This window comes from Aedes albopictus, chromosome 3 (assembly GCF_035046485.1).
Source record: "Aedes albopictus strain Foshan chromosome 3, AalbF5, whole genome shotgun sequence".
NCBI classification, from domain to species: Eukaryota; Metazoa; Arthropoda; class Insecta; order Diptera; family Culicidae; genus Aedes; species Aedes albopictus.
In genome coordinates this window covers 314,834,248-314,861,669 of record NC_085138.1, presented here as the reverse complement: position 1 = coordinate 314,861,669, position 27,422 = coordinate 314,834,248, and the positions used below count along the sequence as shown (strand labels likewise).

General features: G+C 37.7%; 1 protein-coding gene and 1 long non-coding RNA gene across 8 annotated transcripts in view; one reads left to right on the top strand and one right to left on the bottom strand.

Annotated features, from left to right (window-relative positions):
• LOC109425809 (solute carrier family 12 member 4) overlaps positions 1–27,422 on the bottom strand; it is an 836,994-nt gene that overhangs the window by 312,865 nt on the left and 496,707 nt on the right. For all 7 annotated transcript variants that reach the window (XM_062842513.1, XM_029865597.2, XM_062842512.1 and 4 more), the window contains exon 3: positions 122–192. In XM_062842513.1, coding sequence (XP_062698497.1) covers positions 122–192 — 71 coding nt within the window. The remainder of the gene's footprint in view (positions 1–121; positions 193–27,422) is intronic.
• LOC134291493 (uncharacterized) lies at positions 6,555–7,946 on the top strand. Its single transcript, XR_009999115.1, has 2 exons — positions 6,555–7,370; positions 7,436–7,946. It is a non-coding gene; the product is annotated as an uncharacterized LOC134291493 (long non-coding RNA).

Here is a 27,422-nt window from a genome sequence, read left to right as displayed (position 1 = left end):
TTTTGGTGTACGCAGTATCAAGTTATGAAACCAATTGTGTGACCAAATTTTGACCGTATCACCCTTTAGTCAAAATATTTCTTAAATAACTTAAGAAGTAAGCTTTACCGTAGTAACATACCGAGTATAGATACAGGTTAGCACCGACTTTTCCATCTTTGGACACGAAAGGCTGCTCATCGGTGGGTTCACCTGGAAATAAACGAAGCAGAGTTTGTGGTTAGAATTTGCACTGATGCGAACAAACTTCTTTTTTTTTTCAGCAAAATGATGCACGTTCTTTTTCAATGTATTCTAGCTTTCGAAGCTTTCATCCTACTTAATACACACAAAACCGTACGAAAGAAATCAATGCAAACCAAAGCCGATAGTATCCCAGTTTCACGCTACAGTTGACATGTATGGTTTAGCAGATGCTGTCGTCCATAGAAAGAATAGAAAGTGGTGATTGGTGTCTCTATGCCTTTGCAGGGAGGAAAACGTGCTCAAGTGTTTGAAGCCCGGTGACGAGTATGGTGTGTGAAATGGTAAACCACTGCCTTGAGCAGTACGTGCTCTTTGAATGATGTGTGGGGTGAATGACGACGACAGAAACTGCAACAACAGCTGACTGACTGTCGTCTATAGAGGAGGGCGCAAATCAATATTTTTGCCGGTTGAACGACTAAAATGCTTTCGAAAGCGGAAACACAGAGAATTGTGAGGAATACAGTAGGATGATCCGCTGAAGTGTTTCCGATTGGGATGGAAGTTTCATACTCTCTACTAATGTGGAACACTACTGTCATGAGGGATCCATAGTTCCGCAAAGAAATATACACGGATGAATAAATATAAATCTGTTAAAGAAATAAAACAACTTGAAACGAGCTCACCAGTTTATGTTAATCGAATGTTTACAATACGCACACATTATCATAACTGCATTATACTTGAGCGTGCGTGCGGCAACAAAAGACTCCGTGTTTTTAAATGATCAACATACTAAACATGGTAATTTTTATAAGCTGTACAGTAATTGCTATTTCTCTCAACTTGACTTATACAACAAAGATTACACATTTGGTGAGTTATGGCGATGATTCCTTTAAAATCAAGTTATCTTAATAATCTGTATATGAGCAACATACATGTTATCCCAATTGCTTCATCAGTAAAAATTTAATAACGGGAAACTTTTTTTTCTATAGAATTCCACTTCAATAAATTGGCCGGAACGTCAGCGCTCAAAGTAGCATCATTTGCGCTGTGCTTTTCGTTTGAAAAATTCATCAACGATTGATTTTTCGCATTTTTGTATTCATACCGAGCGGGAAAGATAAACTAATTGATTGAATTTTTGTTTCCCCTGACGAGGCGATGAAATGAGGTTATGAATGTTCCATGCTCCCATAATAAATAATTGACCTGTGAAATTGTTGAACACAAACAAATCGAAAAATGGTACACTGCATTGAATACGAACAACGGGGGAAAATTTTCGAAAGGTTACCAGGAAGGATGCTGGAGGAACGCCTCATTCGATTGGATGCGTTGTCACGGCCGGATGCTCTTTTGCGTCGGATTAATCTGTGAACCGAAAACAACACGAACGCACGCATGCACCCAGGGAAAGGTGCCATCGTCAAGCTATGAAAATAACACTGTGACCCAGTACCGACGACCGACCGGGTCTTTGGAATAACACAAATGTAGCATAATAATATGAGCTGACGGCAGGAGTCAGGTTCGGGATGTCATTATCATTTAAGGGTGACACCGAACGTTTTTTTTTTTCGCAATGTTTGCACAAACGGTTGAATGAACTTTAAAAAATGAAAACATAATGCTAGGGAGGTAGCGGTGACTGTGGTTGCCACGGTGAAACCTAACACAGCGTTTATAATTAGATTGTTTGGTTTGTCAGTTGAGCACACATAAATTGCTTTTGAAATTTTAATAATGCGAAGTAATGTTCAGTTAACCTCCGGGGGCATAAATGATTTGTGTGGGTGTGTGCTTTTTTCGCGTTTTGTGATAATCATTTGCAATCTATTCAAATGTTGCATTTTATAAATGAATATTCTGTATAAAACTACAGGTATACCTCTGTTATGTGGACATTTCAATTTTAAAAATATCTATAAAATCGAATTTTACACAAAATCGAAGCAAAATGTTTATTAAAATTTTTATTTCAATTGTACCTACCAAAAAATATGAAAATTTAGTTTTCTAAAAAGACTCGGAGTATTTGGCATATATGAGTAATTCTCGCTAAATAATGACATATTCGGACATACACAATAACGTTATTTGCATGAATGTTCCAAAGAATTGAAAAAGTTCAGAAATTCATTCAGAGATATATTGATATGTTTGTATATTTGAAAATGTCTCCGAGGATTAACCCAGGATAGTTTGTTAGAGGCGAATGGATTAAAATTAATAAATTAAAAGCGCTAAAAAAAAACAGCATTTTCTTTACGAATTGCTTCAAAAAGTTTCCTTTAAGAATTTCATCAGAGATTCCTCCAGGGATCCCTTCTGAAATTCCTCAAGGGGTTCCTTCGAAAATTTAGAGATTCGTGATAAGCACTTGATAGAGCGTGGTTACTGGTTGTGCTGTATTTGCCGAACGATCTTTCTGTACGAGTAGTGTAGCTTGTATCGCTATATGGTCGGTCGTTTGCGTTTTGTTGCAATTCTGCGATGATAAATAGATGTAACTGAACTCAGAACTTCTAACATTATTACAATGGTTTCCGAAGATAACTTCCCAAATAAAATCAATATGTTACAGATTATTTCAGAAAATCTTCCATGTGTTTCGCCAGTTGTATCACAAAAAATCTTTTACGAAATCTGGCATGAATTGTTTCGTGATCACCATTTCCTGAATGGTTTCAAACAAATCATTCCAGAGATTGTTTGAGAAATTTGCTTAGGAATTACTTCAGAAATTCCTCTGATTATTTATTCAGAAATTTCTCCAGGCATTCGTTTGGAGAATCTATTGGAGAATCCTTTAGAAAATATACCTATTTTTTCAGAAATTCTTCTAATTTTTTTCCTAAAAATTTTTTTTTTTTGAAAATTTGTCTGAATATTAGGGTATCGCGCCACTTGGGCGGTGGTTCTATATTCGTCTGATTGCCACTAGAACTCAGTCAATTTTGACCCAATTGATTTGAAATGTTGTATACGGGTAGATACTATACCTATCTCACCACATTCCAAAAGTTGTGCCAATCGGTTCAAATTTGACTGAGTTATAGTGGAAAACAGACGAATATAGAACCACCGCCCAAGTGGCGCGATTCCCTACGTCAAAAATTTCCTCTCGGATTCTTTTCAAAAATCTTCCATGGATTCGATCGAAAAATTTCTTCAGGGATTTGTTTTAAAATTCCTCGCATTTTAAAAAAATTCACAAAGAATTCTTTAAAAGCGTCTTGCATGATTAACTTCTAATATTTCTCCGTTATTTTTTTTTTCAAAAAACCATCCACGAATTCGAGCAGAAATTCCTCCAGGGATTCTTTCAAAAAAATCGTTCAGAGATTCCTCCAGAAGTTCCTTCAGAAATTTATTCAGAAGTTTCTCCAGAGATTTCTTTAATAATACTTACAGCGAAGCTTTCAGAAACTACTCCAGAGTTTTTCAGAAAATGTTACAAAAGTTCCTTGCAAAAATTGTACTTGAGTTACTTTGGAAATACTTCCGATGAATTCGCCAGAAATTCCCACAGCAACTTCCAAATTCTCCAGATGTTCCACTAGGGTTTCCTCCAGAATCTACTCCTCCAGAAAAGTAGTGTAAGAAAGTTGTAAATAAGCTTCTGCAGAAATTTCTTCAGCGATTTCTTTAGAAAATCCTTAAGAGATTTACCCTATTTTTGGGACTTTTCTAGATTTTAATATATCGAATATATCGAAAATTCTTCGGAAATTCCTTTGAGAATTCTCTTAAACGATCTTCCAAGGATTTATTTCAAAACTTTCTCCTGAGTTTGCTTTAAAAGTTGCTCCAGGGATTTTTTTTTTTTTGAAAATCTGGATTTCTGTCAGACAATCTCTCTGAGATTTCTTTAGACATTCCTCCAGGGACACTTAAAAAAAATGTGAGATGCATTCGGGAATTTCCTGCAGGTGGGCTTTTATTATTATCGTACAAATTGGGCCGAAGGGTTTCAAATTTTCCTTTATTTTTTTCCACAGGCTGGGCTCATGAACATATGAACAAAAAAAAAATGAGAAAAATTCAGGGTCGTCTAAAAACTCAGGCGGAAATTCTTTGTTTTCCGCTGACACTACTTACTTTGGAAAATCATAACTCAAGAACGAAGCATCACAGAAACAAAGTTTTTTTAGGAAATGAAAGAAAATTTTCTCAGAAATCCAAAAAAAAAATATGAAAAAGGTTTCCACAAAATTTTCCACAGTTGAAAAATTTTGTAAAGAAAAGCCGGAAAAACAATGCTTGAGCTCGTGGAAATCTTAGAAAAAAATATTTTTGAGAAGGTTATTTCATAAGCGTTAATCGCTGAAATTTTTGGAATGCCCTTTTTTTCGTTTTTGAGATATGGCCAATTTTGTTGAAAAATGTCCAAATGTAGAGTAAAGTGGGGCAAAAGTTCGAGTGGGGCAAGAGTTTCTTTTGAATTTTTTGAGCTCAATTCAAATTATTTCTTTCAGGTGTCAAGGTTGTTCGAAGCCTTTTTGAAAATGAGTCTTTCACTCCAAAAATTATGAAAATTGAACAATATTTCGAAAAGTTATGACAAATTGTTGGTTTTTGATCAAAAAATTGTAATATGCGATGGTCCTACCAAAGCATGGAATGAATTGTAATAACATCGAATTCGATAGTTTGTTTTGGGGCGTAGCTAGGTATATTTTGAAGATGCTTTAGCATGTATAATTTTTTGCGAAAAAGATTTGGAAATCATATTTTACACATAGTGGGGCAAAAGTTCGAATTGTGGGGCAAGAGTTCGAGTCATGTGGCAACTTTAGGTAAAAACCTAAAATTCTACAAAATGTCCATATTATCTCTAAAAATGATAGAATTAGTGAGAAAAATCGATCAAAGTTGAATTTTTTTTTGTTTTATCTGAATTTGGCGGAAAACTACTAATTTTTGGTGTAGTAAATTTAACCCTCATTTGGGTAAAATCCAGGTGGAATTTTAAAGTGTATTCCAGTTCCAACATCAAATATTAATTGGTTTCAGATATTCCTATTACCAAAGTGTCAAAATAGTTTGCAACGGCTAACCAAATTCCACAAACATTAGATTCGAACTTTTGCCCCAGTGGTGGGGCAAGAGTTCGAATAAGACACACCCATACAAAAAGTGTTGTAACTCAAAATTGAAAAGTCAATTGGCGTAACTTTGTTTAGCAAAGTTTTAGCTCATGGATGATAGAATCACCAGACGGTATTCATTTATTTATATCTGCTTTGGTTTTTTGAAAAATATAGAATTTTCAACTAGGGTCGAACTTTTGCCCCACCTTACTCTATCATATAAGCCTTTTCTTAGAAAAAATAGAACTCAAGAACGAAGCATCGTATCGTAGAAACAATTTTTTTTAATGAAAATGAAAGCAAATTTTCTCAGGAATCAAAAAAAAAATATGAAGTGAAAAAAGTTTTCCACAAAATTTTCCATCGTTGAGAAAATTCAGAAAGAAAAGCCGGAAAAACTATTCCCGAACTCGCGTAAAATTTTCAAAAAAAAATATTTTTGAGAAGGTAATTTCATAAGCTTTGATCGCTGAAATTTTTGGAATGGACTTTTTTTTCTTTCTTGAGTTATGGTCAATTTTGTGAAAAATAACCATTTACGCATACAGCGGGTGCACAAAATGTTTGGAATAGGCAACTTTTTTTTCACAAAAAAGTTCAACATAACCTATTATTTTTCATAGAATGCATAAAAAAATCTCAAATATTGTTGATAAACGTTAAAAAATTCATTAAATTCGGTTCACTGATCTCCAAGATATGATAGTTCAAAAATTAGTGTTTTACCCGAACGGTTCTTACTTCGCGAAAAATTAATCAATCGAGCCCAAATTTGTACCAATGATGCACATATAATAGGTTGACAAACAGTCAAAATTTGAGATATTTTGTACTTTATGAAAAGTTACAGCATGTTGAATTTTTTTGTGGGAGAAAAAAGTTGCCTCCCAAACATTTTGGCCATCCCCTGTATATTATATGGTCATTTTTCACATAATTGGCCATAACTCAAGAACGAAAAACAAGTACATTCCAAAAATTTCAGCCATCAAAACTTATAAAACTACCTTCTCAAAAAAATTTTTTTTTTGAAAATTTCCCGCGAATTCGGGCATAGATTTTCCGACTGAAGAGAACCCTGAATTTTTCTCATTTTTTTTGTTCATATATCCCTTCCTGTGGAAAAAGTTTCATGAAAATCTTGGACCTTTCGGCCCAATCTCTTACGGTTATAAAAAAATGCCAGGTACTCCAATAGAAACTGCTCTTTAGGGGTTCTTAAAAAAAAAAAATTGGGATTTTCCAGAAAATCTTCAATGGCTTTTATTATAAATTGGACTAATAATTTCTTCAGAAATATCTCAAGATTTTTCCCCACAAATTTCTCTACAAATTTCTCCATACTTTGAAAAAACTTCCATAGGTTTTTCGATAATTTTTTCATGAACTATTGCTGAAATCCATCCTACACACTTAATTTGTAAGGGCCCATATAGCCGAGGCGGTAAACGCACGGGTATTCAGCATGACCATGCTGAGGGTGATGGGTTCGATTCCCGGTCGGTCTAGGATCTTTTTGTAAAGGAAATTTCCTTGACTTCCTTGGGCATAGAGTATCTTCGTGCCTGCCACACGATATACACATGCAAAATGGTCATTGGCAGAGGCAGCTCTCAGTTAATAACTGTGGAAGTGCTCATAGAACACTAAGCTGAGAAGCAGGCTTTGTCCCAATGAGGACGTTACGCCAAGAAGAAGAAGAAGAACACTTAATTTTTAAAACCGTGTTCGGTAAATTTTTGACGAAAACAGAACAGCTGAATACAGTGTAACGCTTAGTCACTTTTTTGAATTGGACATAGTTTTTCAAGATTTTAGGTGTAAATTAAAAGTAATTATTTTCATTGAATATTTAAAAAAAGGTTAACATCGTTGAATTTGAAATGCACGGCTAAATTAGGATAAAAGCTCTTCTTTGTACTGAAATATTTAAGTCACTTTATTATACAACTTTCTATAAAAGCTCATTGAAATAGGATAAAAGCTTTTAAAGTTATTTGTACTAAAAAGTTCCGGATTTATTTTATCACTGGGAACGGAAACTCTGCTCATCTGTGCAGTTCTAAATCTGTACAAAAGGTAATTTTATAAAGTGAATTCATTTAATGTACAAAATTCTAATTGGTTTCGTCGTTGGGCATCAGCGTCCAACGGACGCTTTTTTGTACGGGCTTCAAGCCCGCAGCTACACACTCCGCCATTTTGAACATCCACACGACCACGTGGGACATTTCCGAGGACGCTCGCTCATCCAGGCCCGCCACAGAGCTGGCAGTCAAACGGGTGGAGAGGATTGTCTGGCCTGCCCGCATTCTGAGAGGAGTGATCGGGTAGCGTACTTGGACCTGCCGAAACCCTTCCCCGCACCTTTATTCCGGCCATCAGTGATTCGAGCTTCTTTTCCGAGCCGTCCCTCGAAGGAACGGGATCCCGCCGGCCCCGGCGGCAAACCCTTGCTCTGCCGCTGCGCTCGCCAAGAACATCGCACTCCGTCCGTGCACCCCTCGTCAGCTGACAGCATAAGTTAAACCCTGCGCAGGTATGTCCTCATAATCATGGCCATGAACACACTACACAACACACACTCACACACTCTCACACTGGATGCTTAAAACGAAAAAATGAATTAATACATAAAAATGAATTCAAACTCAACATATTATGCTTCGTTCATTTCATGAGTACTGAGCCCTGTGGTAATGTAGTCCGCCCGGGTATCGTCACACTCTACGTTTCACTTTACGTTCTCTTCGGACACGTTTTCGTTCCTTCGCTTTGATGCGTTCACCTCCGTTAATCGTTTCGCTATACTTTGTGGCCATCGCTTTACGTTTCAAACCACCTAGCAACCGTTCGCTGACCCTAGACAAGATTGCGCTCATGCTTATACATAGTTTAGTCGGGCAAATTCGAATAAAACGACCAGTGGTCTCTCGGAATCGAGAGTGGCGCTTAAGCCACTGAGTTTGCGTCAAGCTTAAATAGAAATCGACGAACGGTTACAACAGCAATAATGGTTTGTTTACCTTTTGCACCCGTTTTCGACAAGTGGTGTACCGAACCTCAGTAAAATCGATTACCGAAACTACCGAAATAGTTCTGCTGTTCTATTTTCGTCAAAAAAGTGCCGAACAGGCAATTCGGGATTGAGTGTGTAGGATAAATTAAAAAAAAAATCACGAGTTCCTGAAAAAATCTTCCAAGGATTCTTGACGAAATTCTTTCAAGGACTTCTTTGGAAATTTGTCGTAGATATACTTAAAAAAATATCCAGGAAATTCTAAAGAAATTTTGTAAAAAATTCTTCCACAAAATCATCTAGGAATGCCTTTAGACTTGAGAATGTCATCCAGAAATTTCTCAAAGAACTCTTTGAAAATGTCTTACACGGGAAGCTTCCAAAAATGTTGCATGGATTCTTTCAAGGATTGCTTTCAAAAAATCTTGCATAGATTGTTCCAGAAATTCTTACAGAAAATTTCTACATTTTTTTTTTTTCATAGAGATTTCTCCAGAAATTTTTCTTAGCATTAACCTTCACGTACCCGACCCCCGACAACTCATTTTCAAAATGCTGGCATTTCGTCAATTTTCATTCGATTTTTTCGAAGTCACCCTCAATCGATCATAAATCGACGCAAGTTTATTAAACTTTATACTCAAGTGGCCATGCAATATCTGGACCCATTCCGGGAATTTTCCGGATTGTGCTGGGGTCAGGGGGTTTCCAAAAAGGATAACAGTGATTATTTCGTGTGTCATAAATTTGCACTTGCACCAATTTATGATCGATTAAGGGTGACTTCGAAAATATCGGAAGAAAATTGGCAAAATGCCAGCATTTTGTAAAGGAGTGGTTGGGGGTCGGATACGTGGAGGGTAATCTAGAAAAAAAATGATGAACTTTCTCAAAAATAAAACTCCAAGGATTTTTTTTAGAAAATTCTTGAAGGAGATATTGAGAATCAGAAATTCAGAATTTATGATTTTCTCAGGAGTTTTCTAATGGAATTTCTCCTAGCATTGCTTTAGAAATTTTACAAGAGATTATTAGGGAATTTCCAAGATTTCTTCACATTCCTTCAGATATTCCTTCAAGACATTTCTCTTCCATAAATTGCTCCAAGGATTTCTTAAGAAAGTCTTAGAAAAACCTCCAGTGATTCTTTCAGAAGTTTTTTCCACAGATCTTTTCAGAGATTTTTATAAGGATTCTTATAGAAAGGCTGGAGGACATTCTTGCAGAGATTCCTGCAGAAATTTACACAGATATGTGTATTTTCTCAGAATTCCTCTGGGATATCTTCCAAGCGTACCTCTAGAAATTTCTTTAAAATATCTCAAGAGGTTTTATTAGGTGTTTATCAGGTGCTTCCAAGTGTCTCTCAAGGTTTTCCTTCTGGAATTTCTTCATCAAATCCATCCATGGATTCTTAGATATTCCTGTGTTTTTTTTTCAGAAATTCTTCCAGGAATTCATTTAGAATTTCCTCCGTTTTTTTAGATTCCTTCTGAAATTTCTTAAGCGATACTTTCAGAAATATCTTTAGAGACTTCTTCTATATTCCTAGAAACTTCAGAAATTTCAGCAGAGATTTTTTCAAAAGTTGGTCCAGCAGTTTCTTCCGGAATTGCTCAAGCGGTTCGTTCAGAGATTTCTCCAGGAATTCCTCCATGGAAATGCATCAGTGAAGGGGCGCTGAAATCGGGTAACCTTGACTAACTAGTTCTGATTTTACCATGATAGCACAGGAAATAATATATCACTCATCTTGTCAGTAATCTGCTGAAGCATTACAATGACCTTTCTATAGAATTTGCTACAAACTTTGGAATTCAATCAGCTGAGAACACGCCAAGATAGTATAAGGCATCTAACAAAAATATCAGAAACATACATTTTTTTTATTCTTCAATCGCTTAACCTAATTTACAGCTCTTTTGCCCACTGGGGCACTGCGTGAGCGACTCTAATTGGAAGCTGTACTTACACTTTGTACAGCGCCTAAATGTAGTCTATTCTTATTCTAGTATATCGAACTGCTTGCCGTTGCGCTGCTTTCACTTTCTACCCTATCATGGTAGAATGATGAGCACGAGGATGTTGATGTAAGGCTGTTGATTGTTCCTGTCTCCAGTCCGATTGGGGGTCCATTATGGGTTGCCGTTCGCCGATGTCCAAGTATCGGGGTCCATTTGAGCCATGGGCTCAGAAGAGGGTCACTGTCAGCTGCTCTCAGGGGGAAAGAGCAACTGACGAAAGTGTCGGGGCTGGGATCGAACCCATGACCATCTGCTTATGAAGCAAACGTGTGACCAATTGCGCCACATGCCCCGGCCACAAAAAAACATACAACTCTCAGTAAAAAAGTCATACAAAATGTTGAAAAACGTTGGCTAAAAAACTTTGAGGAAAAGTCTGGCGAATGGTCGGACAGTTGGCATGCATCCACCAAATTTAAATTGTGGAAAGAAATCCACTTGCTTCGGTGGGAATCGAAATCACGACTTCCCGTTCGCAAGATCGGCGCTTCTTTACCTCAAAGCTACGGAGCCGCTTTAATATCTCTCTCGCCTGTTTGCGTAGAATTAATGGTGAATTTGACTTCCTGTCCTATAGTAATGCTTCTTTTCGAAATTTAAGTCTGGATAAACATGTCACACATATATTTAGTGTACATTCAGTCAAAGTCATACGGGATCACCGTAAAACCATAATAAGGCTATTTAGATTTCATTGTGGTTGTCGAAGTTTATTCAAACTAATAAAGTTAAAATATTGCTTTTGTAAGAATTTTACCAGAAAATACTCGAAACCATGCTCGAAACCTGGAAATTTGCAATGAAATTTTGCATTGGTTGTACACACTGTACACTGACCAACAAGGAGATCTGGTTCGATTTCAGGTAAGCCTTTGCAATAATCCTACCGTTCCCAAACATATAAATAATTCAGTTGGACCCCCCAGTGGATGAGCCCATCCCGGGGTTGAATTCAGTTTCCCTTTCCCATGGCAATTACCTATCTGTACCAACCAGCCTTCGTAAAAGACCCGATATGCGACGACGCATGGAAAATAAAGTATCACAAGTTATTTGAAAATTCGACCCATTCTAAAAGTACACATTTGAGACCGAGACCGTGTGTGAGTGAGTGTGTGTCCGTCCGTTGTATCGATAACACAGCGCAACATTTTTTTTTGTCTCAATAGCAAACTTATGTGTCTCCGAAGGATTTTGGGCCGCTGAATCCGAATCCGAACTCAGATTTGCTCCAACACTTCACAATTTTGAGCTATACCTCAATTCATAGGGCAAAATATGTGATTTTGGGCTTTTTTGACTGCAAGCCATTAAGCATGGAAATATTTGTTTAAGCAATCGAAAGGTTAATTAGTTAATTAACATCTAAATTAACGACTCATGCAAAATATTTCGTTTTATCTAATCAAATTCGTTAGATTTAGACATTTTATGTTAGTATGAAAACTTGCATGCAACTTTTGAAGGGTGACTTGTATGGGAAATATCGTACCTAACATAAATCTCTTAAAACTATCAAATTCGATTTGGTAAAACGAAATATTTTGTATGAGTCGTTAATTTAGATGTTAATTGACCAATTAATCTTTTGATTGCTTAAAACAAATATTTCCATGCTTAATGGCTTGCAGTCAAAAAAGCCCAAAATCGCATATTTGCCCTATAAATTGAGGTATAGCTCAAAATTGTGACGTGTTGGAGCAAATCTGAGCCCGTATTCGGATTCAGCGGCCTAAAATCTGTCAGAGACACATAAGTTTGCTCTTGAGACAGACCAAAAGTTAATTTTTGTTACGCTGTTTACAGCCCAACCCTCTTCCGAGAGGAATAGGTCAAAGCTTCCAGAAAAATCTCCGGATGATCCTATACCCACCATAAAATGCCAGTCTGGGTTGTGTCCGGTTTCTGTGTTTCCTTTTTTTCCTAGACTGTCGTTATGTACTAATGTTCGGCAGTAGGTAAGCTCTCGGTTTTCTCCAGGAGCAATATACAGGCAATTCAATGAAGAATGAAGCAAATGAAAATTTGCCTCTTTGTTCTTTGCTTCCGGACTATCGGACAGTGAAAAGGGCAAATCATGCATTAGATAGGGACCCTGTGTTGCCCTGTTCGTTGGGGGTGGTGGAGGTTCCGGTGGAGACTGGGTGATGCTAATAGAAACTCGGGAAGAAATAACGAGATGCTAGTGCTCTTTGGGGCCCTTTTGCAAGGCCAACACAACAACTCATTTTGAATTCGATTTCTCTTTATTGGCTTAGGAAATACCTACTTACCTACTGTCTGGAGGCGAATGAATCTGTTATCTAAGGTTGATAGCACTACTTTCGCCAAAAGCGTTGAGCTTTTGCATGCAGTTGTTGAATCTTCGGGAAGTTATTATCTGCATAAAGAGTGCACTTCTGAGTTAATGAAATTGGAAAATTGATGTCAAGAGGGCAATTGCAAGTTTTTAAGTATAGTAGAAACACGAGTTTTGAGTAATGGCCGTAGATTTTTGTGTGTAGAATTAGCAGTTCCTTAGCCTTCACATGTTCATACTTCTCATAACAAACAGAAACTTACTAGTTCATTGCGATTTTCAGTTATAACTGTACAAGTTAACACAGTTACTATAGCCTACCCAGATAACCAATTTGCACGTATAATAAAGTATATGTTCGGGTTACACCAAAACCTCCATTTAGGTAATGAGTAGGGACTGCCTAAATAGAATTTTTACCTAAATGGATTCATTACCTAAATGGATTCAGTTTACTACCTCAGTTTCAGATGGTTTTCAAGGTGTTTCGGGAGGGGGTGGGTTTATAGGGGGATGGTCTTCAGGGGCGTTTTCGGGTGTTTTGGAGGGTCTTAGATCAGAATTGTCATTCAAATAACTAGCTGGGCACGAAACACGAAAAACCCTGCAAAATTCCGCCAGACTGAAAAATAATTGAATGTCGGGTAAAAGTCGGGTCAATTTTTATCGTACGTTGGGCCATTGTTAGACCAACATCGAACAACTATTGGGTCTATGTTGGGTTTGGTGGCCAAAATAGAAACAGGTGAATGATAGGTTAATGTCGGGTTTGACGTCATCAATGCTGGAGCTGATATCAATTGAATGATGGAAGGATGGAAGCTGGAAATGGCGCTGGATACAGACATTTTTTAACACTGCAGGGGGGGGGGGGGTATGTTTAGGGGGCATATCACAACATTGCAGGCTATGTGGAGTTCTAAATGATGTAGCATGATTTCTCGCACAGTTACCACTACTCTTCTCTTGCTAGCACCACCTATTGTTAACACTAGTTTACAAAATAAAATAAAAGTCGTGAACATCTGTCAACGACCAAAATTTTTGAAGCATAATTTAGCACTGATTTCGAAACCGCGCTTCAAAAAATTTTAAGTAGAACAGTTTTTGAGTTTTAGCTTAAAATCGAGTTTTACAACTTTTTAAAATATGGAATTTAATAAAATTCAAATATCGTGCGTTTTGTTCAACCAATTTTAAATCTTTATCCATAAATTAAAAGCTGAAAATAATACCATTCGAACATCTAAATGCATGTTTAGCGTCAGATTGATGAAATTCAAGATATTGGCGAGTTTTGGGGACGGTCTCCTTAAATTTTAGCAAAATTTCCAAAAATTTATGACGAAATGTATTTTTTTTTCAATAAGAAGAAAACAATTTAAAAATTCTTTCTCAACGTTTATTTCACATGTCATATGTAGGCAAGTTACAGTAAAAAAATCAGCTCAATCGGAACATTGATAACGGAGAATGAGATATGTGAAGTGAGCGACTTTGGTTAAAAATAGAACAAAAATCGATTTCAAATCATCAACCTTGTATGGAAAGTCGATAAAATTTTCGCTCTACTGTAATTTTTTTCCTTCGCGTTTTCGAAGTCAGGGCATGATTCTACACCAAAAATGATCATCAGCTTACCGAGTTCAAAAATGCTGTAAACTAGTGTAATCATCAGGTCAACAAAACAAAAATGATGACTTTATAACTTGTTTTGATGACTTGATGACTTTTCACTTTCTTGTAGCTTTTTGACTCTCCACCAGCACCTCTTTCATTGTTAGGCTGATACAAATTTAATTTTGACTTTTTGTCTCCCCCCCCCCTTCACAAATTTTTGGCTGGATTTTGCATTTTGAGGGGGCAGATAAAAAAATATTTATTAAAATTTCGGGTTTTGCTCAAAAATATTTAACAAATCCGATGAGTTTTTAATATTTTTCAAATTAAATGCTTTATTATTTTTATCCCCCCCCTCGACCAGTCAAAGAGTGGTGGGACAAAAAGTGAAATAAATATTTGTAACGGCCTTATCATATATCATATTGCAATATGCCAACTTTAACGATTCTAGCTTATGCGAGTTTGTATGTATATTTGAACGAGTTTATTTTCACTTTTATGCGATTTAGTTTGTACACCAATGCGGGTTAAACTGACATAATTAGAAAAGTACCAATCGAAGTCGTATAATCATCGCAGTACGCAATTATGCGAACTCAATTGACACTTTGCGAGTTCACTACGATGTAGTAATACATTATAAAAGTTAATTTGCATTCTTATATGATTTTACCAGATACATCGCAGCAAGTTCAAAAAATAACATCGTATGCGATGAGAATTGTCCCTCAGCCGTACATTTATGCGATAGTGACTTAAAATAGTACTTTATACGATGTACAGTGCTCAAACAACACTAAGTTGAAGCAAGACAGCCCAAGTTCCTGTGAGAACGTCGAGCCACATAGAAAAAAAGAAGAAGAAGAAGAAGAAGAAGAAGAAGAAGAAGAAGAAGAAGAAGAAGAAGAAGAAGAAGAACACAAAGGGATTTTAGGTTCAGTCCATCTGAATTTTGAGAATAAACGCTGGTTTCATTGAGGATACAACCAACTATCCTGAAAGCTACTTTCTTCTGACAGTTTTTTTTTATAAAGAGGTGTAGTAATCACTGAAACACTTATGAACAGGTGGTGTACTTTTCAATCATGGAGTAGAGTTCATCATGAACATCATCACATCAACTAATATTCCATTTCATAATTCATCATACCCTCTGCCCGTCAATTCCCCTCCAAAACTTTCCAACAAAATGCTACACGCTATTACCAATGCCCCCACGTTTCTAAATGCCACTTTGAAGTGCAAAACGTTTCCCACCAAACGTGTTTTGAATATTTAATTTGATATTCTTGGTGCTGCTGGCTGATGCCTTTTTCCCATCGGTTGGTCTTGGTGTTCAACCCTACCTCAAGCCGGATAGACGCATAAGGAATAATACCCATTCGCATGAATTGAGCTTTTATTAACAGTCAGCCAGTGTGCGCGCTTGGTAGTCGTCATCCTTAGCTTTCGCGAAGGATCAACGAGAACAACGGAAAGAAAGGCAACACCGCCGTCGTCGCGCGTATATCTGCTTCTGTTGTTTTAAGGTCTGCAGATGATTAAGCTCCTTTTGTACGTTTTTTCCTCGTTTTGTTCAAATCGAAGCTTGGACTATGCGTTTCGCTGGGAAACTTATGAAAAAATGAATACCGAGCAAAAACATAGTTGGTAATTGAAACTTCAAACACGACTGCCAGTAAATTGGCTTGCTGGTCTAGTGGTCTCAGTGCAATCAGCATCAGACAGGGGGCGATTATACCGTCCAGTGGCGTAATTTCCCATCCGAATTAATGCAGAACACGATTCATTCGGTCCTGAAAGGACAGAACGTTCAGTAAAATCTTGCCCCAAGTTGACTGAAATGGTGACCGTTTCACTCACACATCTACCGAATAGCATTCTCCCAAAAAAGATCACATCTCATAAATTTTTGAGCCACGTGGCATTTGTCTCTGCAATTTTGCGTTGATTCGTTCACGGAAAGTCACTCTGTTAATTTTCTTCAGATTTTTCCGGTGCTGTCAAAAGAAGGCCTCCAAGTTATGGCACTGGCGTGGCTGTGGTTGGTCGGTTTCGTTAGGAGCGGCTGAGTCTTGGCAGAGCGTTTCCGACTAGGAAGAAAAGAAAGGAATGTGCGTGGTTTTGACAACATGGCTTCGTGAATCCGAGCGATTTGGATGGAATTTCCGCTGAGATTTGCGTTTTTTTGTCGACCGCCTCCTACTTTTAGAAGCAGTTAGTTTGGGGAGCATTAGAAATTCATTAGGATATTCACGCCAACGCAGTCACGTTCAAGACGTCTATTGACAATGAATGTCGCTCTAATCATGTTGAAGGTGTGATATTCGTTGTCAGCTTTCTGCTGCTGTCGGAAAACTGTCTTCCGGTTCACTGCATTAAGGTTTAGATTCAATCAATTTAAAAGGAGGTGATTTCTTGGATCGATTGATGAAAGGAAACATTTGAACGAATCGAAGCTTACACGTGAATGATTTCGAATGCTCCTCGTTGATTGGGAAAGTAGTCTATGGGAGTTTAAAAGTTATTTGTAATTGCTCATTTGTTTAACCCTCTAATACCCAAATTTTTGATTTTGATCTAAATATCATTTTTCGTCATCTAAAATCGATTTAAACATGTTTTGGAAGATGGTTCTTTTTAATTCTCGATTTCGTGAATTTCAGTTTTTGATTTTTCTAATTTTTATTTTTAAACATCCCCACACTTTTATATTTTTCCTGGAAGCCAATTTGGGGGACGGATTTTTTGAGATGAAAACATTTTGAGATTTTATGATTGAAGGTTGAATTATTATTATTTTAAAATTTTTTCACAGAAAATTTTATTTTCCGTGTAATTTTAAGGAAAATAATTTTAGAGTGTATTCGATTCCCTTAAACTATTAAACAAGGATAGAATGATTTGGGAAAAATTTAAAATATGTTAATTGTAGCGATTCAATACAAAATAAACAATGACTTCTAAAAGGTGACTAAAACATCAATTTTTCAATGATTTTTAAAAAATGTAAATACGCTTTAAAATACATCAAAAACCGTTTTGAGATATACAGAACAGTCCCAAATATCAGCCAAAAATATAAAAAAATCCATTTTCCACGAAACAAAAATTACAAAAATGCTCAAACTGTACCCCGTCTAAAGGCGGGATTGGGTATTAGAGGGTTAACCTTTGTGATTTTACTAACTAAATAGGAACGGAAAAGACATTCTACTGACAGGAACAGAAGGTCAAGAGCGAGGAATTAAAACCGGTTTTATAACATCGTTAAGCACTAGTTCGTAATAGTCACACTATCACTCGAGGCTTGTAAACTCAAAAATGCTAAGCTGGAGAAATTTTAAACATATGATTGAGAGAGGTTTAAAAATTTGAAATCAAAGTCATTTGTGAAACTAGACATGTGCTACAGTTCAGCAAAAACAGTAAATATGTGTAACAAAAAGGACAGGAGTTTTTTAATAGACATTTACGTAACTGACCCTTTTATTGAAAAGCCAAATGTGTTAAGTGTTGAACTAGCAATAAGTTAAAAATACAAACATGAAGACAAAAAACTAACATGGAACGAACTCATAAATAAATATTCGTTATTGTGTCCATTGAAAAACAAAGTCGCAGCAATCTAAGCAGGTACAGAACTCGACAGAACTCAACAGAACTGGTTTTTTAACCAGATACCCTTAAGACAGCAAACGGCGTAAACAATTCGACGTAGAATAAGCAGCTTCTGTCACTGATTAATATCGTATTCATAGCTAATAGAAGAAAAGAAATGAGATTTTTACGCCTATTTGAGAGACACATATGTTGTTGGTCTACTCAAACAGGCTTTTCCTCATCTTAAAGCTTCATTAAGCATAGGCAGATGAAGGTAGTTAAAGAAAAATAAAATAAAATAAAAAAATAAAATAAAAACATATCTATCAGAATACTTAAAAATATTCTCCAGAAGCGCGAAAGTTCTCTCGAAGAAAAACGAGAAGATTCTGAAGAAGATAAAACCTGACTCTGTAACCCAGGCTCGTCAGTCCCAGATATTTTTGTGTGGGAAGGTTTTTTCTAATTCACCGCGAACGGTATTCTGCAACGACGAAGCAGCCACCAGTAAAAGAATAAAATGTGGACGTCGAGGAGAGCATGCCTAGTCAAAACATCACGTAGGCAAAAGAAGTGTACAAGCAGCATTGTCAAAATAGATAAAAAATTGCTGAGCCCATTTCATGCTATTAATCTATTATGAACAGTGAATAATTTAAGCTCTGCTTAAGAGCTTCTGTTCAGCTTTCTTGAAATCAATCTCCATTTTTTTCTGAATGAATGCAAAGAAAAGACCTGTGCCTCGACCCCGTGTCTCCAGGAGGAATCGCCAAAGAAATTCCAGGCGGAATCATCGAAGAAATTCCAGGAGTACTCGAAGGGATTCCTGGAGGAATCCCCAAAGAAATTCTGGGATGAATCCCCGTTTTAATTTTAGTAGGAATAAACACGCAGAATCCTCGAAGGGTTTTTAGAAGGAAAACCTGGAGACTTACCTGAAAAAAATCCTGGAGGACTTCTCGTATGAACACAATGAGGAAATATGGTGATATGCCTGATAATAGTCCCACAGAAACTTTTGAAGGAACTCCTAAAAAAACCAAGAAGTAACTCTTGTAGGAGATCCCCTCGAATTCTCCAGGAAAAATCTCCGAATGAACTTCAGGAGTGACCCCTGGAAGAACTCTGGGAAAAATCTCCAAAGATACTCTTGGAAGAACCTGAAAGAACCTCCTGAACTAAGCCCTGAATGAAATTTTGTAGGGGTCTCTAGTTAGCCTACTGGTCAAGGCTATGAATCGCCAATCCGGAGACGGCGGGTGCGATTCCCGTTCCGGTCGCGAAAATTTTCTCGACATAGAGTATCATTGTACTTGCCTCACAATGTTCAAATTCATGCAATGGCAGACAAAGAAAGCCCTTCAATTAAGGTACACCGGGGCAAGTTGAAACGGGTGGGGCAAGATGAAACAGCGGGTTAACATGATGTTTTCTAATGATGACAAATAATTTGATTGCCATAACACATAGTTTTTGATTCAAACAATCTTTTAGCGAAAGATAAATTTCCAAATTTTATTGAAATCTATTTCAAAACTTCGCGTTTCATCTTGCCCCACCCGTTTCAACTTGCCCCGGTGTACCTTAATAACTGTGGAAGTGCTCAAAAGAACACTAAGTTGAAGCGAGGTAGGCCAAGTCCCAGTGGGGACGTAGAGCCACAAAGAAGAAGAAGGAATCCCAGAAGAAACTTCGGAGATATGTATGAATTCTCCTGACGGTATCCTTGAATCATCCTGTAAGAATCTTTGAAGAAAATGCTGGAGGAACCTTTGGAGGAATTCATGAAGGAAATCCAGGACGAATATCTGAAAGAAAAAAAAACATATACACAAATCCCTGAAGTTGAAACTTCTGGAGATATCTCTGATGCAACTCCTGGACTAATCCCTGTAGGAGTCCCTGAAGGAACTTCTGAAGGAATTGCTTCTAGACTAATCTCCAAGGGGATTTCCTATAGGAATGCCTGAACGAACTTCTGGATTTGAATAACGGATAATATGGATCTCTTGGAGGTATCCCTGAAACCTTCTGAAAAAAAAAACCTCTGAAGGAATCCCTGATAAAACACCTGGAGGAATCTTCGAATCATCCTGAACTACTGGGGAGTTCCCAGACGAAACTCTTGGAGAGATCCTTGTAGGAGCTCCAGGATTAATATCTAAAAGAATTTCTGTAGGAATTCCTTCGAGAAATTCCTAAAAGATCTGCTGAAAAAATCTTTGAAAAATCTTCTTGAGGCATCCCGAAGGATTTCCAAGAAGAATATCCAAAGGATTTTCAGAAGGGATTCTTGCCCAAGCAACAATTTGATGACTTAATTGCTATCAAGATGTTCCGAGAATCGTCGTACCAACATGATTCTATGTTGGCTTTATGATAGTGTTTATAATATCTTGGTATCTACTCGACTTCAAAATCTTTCTTTGGTGGAAAAGTTTAGGAGGGATCTCTAAAGGAACTCTAGGAGCAAAATGTTTGAAATAAATATTGCAGAAATTTCTGTAGAGCTCCTGAGATAAACCCTAAAGGAATTCCAGAAGGAATCTCTGGAGGAATCACTAGAACAATGCTTGAAGAAAGTCTAGAAGGGATCGCTAAAGGAACCCTCGGTGGACATCCTGGAGACATTCCTAGAGAGATTTCTGAAGAAACGCCAGGAGAAATCCTGGATTGAAATTTGTGAGAAATTCCAGAAGGAACTCCAGGAGGATTCTATGAAGGAGCTCCTGAACTAGTTCCTGTAGTTGCTTCAGAAAGAATCCCTGAAGAAATTCCTAGACTTATCTCTGTACTGCCGTAATTATGCAAAGTGACGTAAGCGCCATTCAAAATGTCGATATTTTTTGGTATATTATAAATAATATCTGGTGTAAAAATAACACTGTGGGATGCCTGCTGTACTAGAATGCAAGATATAGTCGTAATATATCATCTATGGAAAGAAACTTAGAGGATTAGCAAGAGTTTTATGCAAAATAACCAAAAAATGCGCCAAATCCATCAATGTCGCTTACGTCACTTTGCAGAATTACGGCAGTGTAAGACCTTCTATGGGAATCCCTGAAAGATCTTCTAGAACCTTCGGAATTATTGATGGATCTCCTGAAGGCATCCCCGAATTCTTCTGAAAAAAAGTATATCTGGAAGACTTCCTGGAGGTTCCTTCTTGTCCGAACGCGCAGGCTTTGTTTGCGCAGAAGTCATTGTGACTTACTTCTAGGGAGTAAGTGTGTACTTATTTGTTAGAGGTAAGTCACATTAACTTTTGTGCTACATACCAAAACCTGCGCTGCCGTGACTCTTCTTCAGAAATGTCTTTGATATTTCCCTGTTTCATTTGTATTTTTTCAACTCTTTGTGAAACGTTTGTCCAAGCCTACCAAGACAAACTCTACATTAATCAATTACAGAAATCGAGTTATTGAATAGAAATCAACAATACTTTCTTACTTGTTCTGTGTAGAATCATAAATGGCTCTGTTGAATCTTAAAAAAAAACAAGCAACTTTAAATCTACCAGAGTTTTATACAATAAAATCTGGGTATTTCATTTCCCTGCAGTCAAAAGCTTCAGTAAAGCATAACATTTACAACTCAAATGCAGGCTCTGTCAACCGTGCCTAACAGAAATTTTACGTTTCCACATTTTTGGTTTTACAACCACCATCGATCTGTTGAACCTTTCAAATTTTATTACCCTTTAGCAATGTATTCTCGCAATTGAACACCGCCTCAAAGCATCGTCGTGCCGTCTGGCTCGAAATAGCTCGTTTGAATTCTACTTTTATTACATTGACTCCAATCAGCCTATAAACCTCATTCCCCAAAAATCTCATCTAGTTTCATACACGCCAATCCGCTCTGACCCAATAAAATACATATTAACCTAACGATTACATCATTAATCATCACGTCGTTTCCGAATTTCAACATCCACCATGCTCACACTCGTTTCGAATCTAGTCCCGAATGCTGATTCAGCCCCACTACTGTCAAAATTTTCCTCCGGTACCACATCTGCCTCCATTCAGTACCAGCCTTTCTTCGTTGCGTTGGGGCGCCAAATTGGGAAAATCGGATAAATGCAAGTCGGCGGAAGCTCAATTTCATCCCAACGAGTCGGTACTCCATCCAGATGGGCGATATCTTCCCCTTTTCCTTGTGAACGCAAATAATTCATAAAACGCTTAACCATCTCGTTCGATCCGGATTTTTCTGCACCTAAGCGGTCGGAATAGGGACCCAGCCTCTCCGTCGGTCTCGGAATCACCCACAAAAAGCGAAACTTTCCGCACGTAAATATGCACACATAATCTTGCCATCGTCAGTGAAGGCAATCCGATATCGTTGTCGGGGTTCTCCATTTCGCGGGACGCGATTTTTGAATACGTATGAGCCGGGAAAAGGGATTTCGTGTTCATGCAGCAATCGAAATAAATTTTGGGTTGGCCTGTTTGTTTGAGCAAGGGATTGTCGGCTAATTTTGATTATTATACCGATCGATAGACTAGGGTTAAAGATGAAGGCTTAATTTTCCACTCGGGGCGACGTCCGCTAGACTATAATGAAAAATATTCAATAAATTCAACCAAAAATAGAATGATGGTGTGTGGAATCAAACAGAAGAATTTAATTAAGCTCTAAGTGAAGTATTTTATTAATGATTGAAAATATTCAGGGATACATTTGAGGGGGTTTAAAGTAAAAAGATGCAAGTGAAAAAAAAACCACATTGCATGGTTTTAGGGCTTAAATTCCACTAAACAGACGCTGTTGGAGGAAAGTCCTTGACGGTTTTGGAGTGGACTGTAATTGGTTCCTCAATCCCCCAACACGATTGGGAAGTTCCTTAGGAATTCCAGAAGTAACCAAAAAGGGGGAGGGGGTTCGTCGGGACGACTTAGGTTCCCCTTTCTGCCTGTGTAACAGTGGGCATAATTCTCCGGAATTCACCAATTATAACTCGCGACGTGAAACTAGTTAACCGTACTTAAACACCTTTATTCCACACGATACATATATTTACAACGGACACTTATATTAAAACACGTTAAAATCTATTTACAATATGCCATTATTGGCGGCCCAGAGGCCAAACTCCTACTGGCTAGTGTTCCCTTATCTGTTCTTTACTATACCTCCCTTATGATTACGTAATACTGCACCTTCTCTTCACCTGATTAGTTGTAGTAGTGTCCATGTACAGTGGGGTGAAATATATCCCAACTGCATCCAGGGATGAACCTCTGGGTGGGCAGTGATGCTCCCGAACATCCTCACCTACCCAGAAACTGCATCAGTTTTTGTATTATTTCCGATCCAAAACGTTGAATTTCATGCTAATGCATTCCTCATGTATTATTGGTGCTGCATTTATGGATGAGACGAAGCCATTCTCACCCACCGTGGAAAACCTGGGTGATCGTTATACCTAGCAGGATATGCACCACCGCACGCATCCACATTCCACATGTCCGAGTCTTGGATGTCGAATTTCCTGGAGTAACCTTGGTGCATATTTGGCAATTGCAAGTAGCGACTATGAAGCTCACGCTCCGGATATCGAAGTAACCCTGCTACTTCGACGGTTCCAAATCCGTTGAAACCTTTGGTAAACCATTGGACTGCAGTGCCTTGGAAATCGTTGGAGCGCGTTGCTCCGGATACCATTTATCCTGAGAGTGTTCTTGGAAAATCAGAACTTCAAGATACTAAGGGATTCCAATAACACTCTCAGGATAAATGGATGCCACTTCAAAGATTGAGTCACCTGTGGTATATTCAATACGTTTTTCTTCTCCGGTGACAACACAACACTCCAACTGGACACGTTAAATTGCAATCGTTCTGCGCGACGCGAACCAACCCTAAACGACGAACGAAAGGAACTAACTAACGGAGGCGAATATTTTATTGCAACACATGCATGAGTAGAAACTCATTGCGGAGAAAAACCGTCGCACCAACGATAACCATCAAACCATTCCCAAGGCAATTATCATACACCCAAAGGATTCGCCACCGATGTGATATATTTTCCAGTTTTGCATCGGACCTAACACAACAGGACGTGGATAGGTAGATGTGATTCGATCATGTTCACATGAATACGATTGGCTCTCTGTGCCTTTCGTTAAGGTAAGCAGATATACATTGTATATGTCCAGCGAAGCTAGGACCGCTCTACAGGTACTACATAGGCATCTCTCTTTCTCATATGGCTTGAGTCACATGGTACCATACATCGGTTGGGTACTCAACTACGACGAAACCGTGAACTTCAGATCATCTCGGATGCAACCATGACGTATGAAGCGACTTTTATCGACGTCATCGATCCAATTGGAAACTGGACATTGCTGCGAAGAGGCGACCACAACCACTGCATTTGTTATATCAGAACCAACAAGAACGGCAGTTAGACCAAGCCCACCCGTGGGCTTAATACTACACACGCAACAGCACGTCGTTAACGATTTTTAATTTCGTTATCTACCCATTTTCGCACCGGTCGTTCGTTTCCATGTGAGGAAAATAATGATCGGTCGCCTTTGCGCACCGGTGGTCTCTATTCTCTCCGTACTATCGGTTTTTTGCACTTCTGTAAATCATCGCAATATTTTGTGTATTTCTATGGGGTTATTGCAAATCTTATTCAGTATAATAATTTGTGCTCATATTATGAAAGATGGGGTTTTGGATAAGACTGAAAACTGTTAGTAAAAATTGAATTCAAATAAATTATTCCCTTGGAGATTTGTACCAGTTTTGGTGCGTTTAAAGATATCATTTTCTCAATAATTAATGATTGTATTTAATCCTGGAATTCAAGCAATCTTTTTTTAAATTATATGTTTGTTGCTTACTGTATGACTTGTAGGTTGAATTTTTATCTAAAATAATATCCATCTCTTTGATATCCATGTTGCCTTTCTCGCAAGAAATTTATCTGAATTTGAGATTATGAGCATCTTTTTTAATAATTAGGTTTATTGAATAATTACATCCCTTGCATTTCCAACACATTTATAACGTAGTTGTCTCCTTTACAACCTCGCGTAGGCCAAGATTCTTGAATCCTGGTCATAGTAGAAGCTGTCTTCTAACAGTCTGCGATAAATTTGCGCAACCTTTTTCCATTAACGTGTATTTTAACATCAGCTTATTCTATACTCAGTCACAACCTGTTAGTTACAAAGCATCACTCGCAAGCCTTAATATATATTGCGATCTTTTGGATGCTGGTATATGAATATTTTGTTGGAAGCAGATTCTATGCACTTGAAGAAAACTGCGTATTTGTCAAAGTACATAATGAGCCCACTCTCCTTTTTGGCACTTCATACAACAATTGTTGTATTTTAACATCCGACGCCTTGCTTTTTTCTATAACGAGGAACCTACAATATGGCAGTCCTGCACACCGCCTATTTTAATTGGTGAAACTTGGCAGCTCGACTACATTTTTTAAGATTTTTATTTTACAAAAAGAAATAACTGTAGTGTTTCTATGATATCTGAGTTGAGTTAGGTACAGTCAATGCATCTTTGAAAAATCGTAACTACTCTTATCTAATCTCATACATACGCGGAATCACCCTGGAAAGCAATCGTGTTACTTTTCTTGTCAGTACTGATGCTTGCAGCATATCAGAGATATGACAATAGAAATACACTAGAACTCCAATGGCGCTGTAGTCACTTTTTCTAATTAATTATATTAATAACTTTAATTTTGATAATTGATTGTTTATAGAAGTCTATCTAATGTAGGATCTTTTATTTTGGTAAACAAAATTTATTTAACACTTCTAGTACCGCTAGTGACGCTGTAAAGGCGTGGCAAGCTAGATGTTAGTCACACGAACAGTCGCGACAATGGACTTCTGTGGTTAGTTATTCTAATGATATGACACATGCATCAAAGCGGCCTGGTCTACTGCGTTGTATTTACGCGCAAAGATGATTCTTCGAAATACTTGGAGTACAGAGTATTTTATTTCGGCAAGGTACTTCTCGATTTTACAGGGGAGGAAGGATGCGTGGACGGTGAAGTTACCCATTTCGCACACTTTCTTCCTAATGTCTCGTTTATTTAATTTATATTTTTAAATTTATATTTTTAAATTTATATTTAATAAACTACCCACTGACGACCACCATTTTCAAAAACAGCAATCAAACCAAAACTCTTTTGCCTTTTTGAAATATACACGACAAAACGAAACGCGAGGCACAGCTCTTTCAAAGCGGAGGATCTCAGCCCGTTAAGTGAAGAAAGAAAACCTTGTGGTCACTTATTACCGTAAAATAGTTTCTTTTCGGGTTAGAAAATACGCACATCTTCTCACCGGAATCTGCGTCGGATGACGATAATTTTGAAACTTGTCGGAACGAACTTCGCGAGTTATTTATTTGGACATTTTTCTAAATGTGCGAAACTAAGCTTTACTTGCTGCGTAGAAAACCCGGCTCAAACATGAACGTGTTAAAACAGCAAAACTCACTGAATCACTATACATTTCTTCAAATATTAGTTTCGAAACGATCGGCCGAATCAAAAACTAAAGGTGGGATTATGAGCAATCGTAACTATTTTTAAGAGAAAATCAATACATTTTCGATAAGCATGATCCTAAAATTGGCGAAGAAGCGAAAACTTTATTCATAACATACTTAAGCAAAGCTTGTCAATTCAAACCTATTATTTTTCTGCGTTTGTATTGTCACTCTAACACAATTCTATGTCAGACAATTTGTTGTGTTATTCGTGCAACGATCTATGATATTGATTGGTTGAAAATTTTAAATATTTGATGCAAGCTAAAATAAATTCCTACCTATACAAAACAAGAAAATCATTCTCTAGAAACTATATACCTGGCAACAAATCCATACTCATGTTCTTTCGTCTCCTCTTTACGCTACCCAGAGAGCTAAACGCGAGAGAGCGCACGAGCCTACGGATAGAGACCGTACTTTGCGTGTCTCTATATTCTAAGCCCTGCTACGAACCGTACGTAAACTTTTCGCTTTCGAGCCCTACTTAGCAGCGACCGGTGCGGTTCGCTTCTTTGTTCGGGGCTCTACTTAACGTTGAAACGCTTGATTGAGCCCATGAGTGGGCTTGGTCTTATAACTAGACATTGTACAATAATTTCTTGGCTTGTATAAGGTAGATGTTTCCGGCAGTTTCAAGGTAGTTTTCAAAAGGTGGATGAGATCTAACAAGCATGTCTAGCTAAAAATCGTATGAGAGTTGTAGGCCCCCAAATAGGATCAATTTGTTAGATTCAGAAATTAGGAATTTCAGGGTAGGTGAGGATGTTTGGGAGTAAGCTCACCCAGTCTGGCTACACCTCTGGAGCAAACTGGTACTTTCCCACCACATTATTTCTCCTCTCCCATTGAGAGATATCAATGACGTCACTATTAGGATCGTAGAACTTTAGGGCTTAAATTATCGCCAGTAGGCTCTAGCTCTTAAGAAGGACGGTTGGAGAAGAGCCAAATTGGACTATTTAGGATTTTACTTTGTTCACTGTTTGATGTGTAGATTA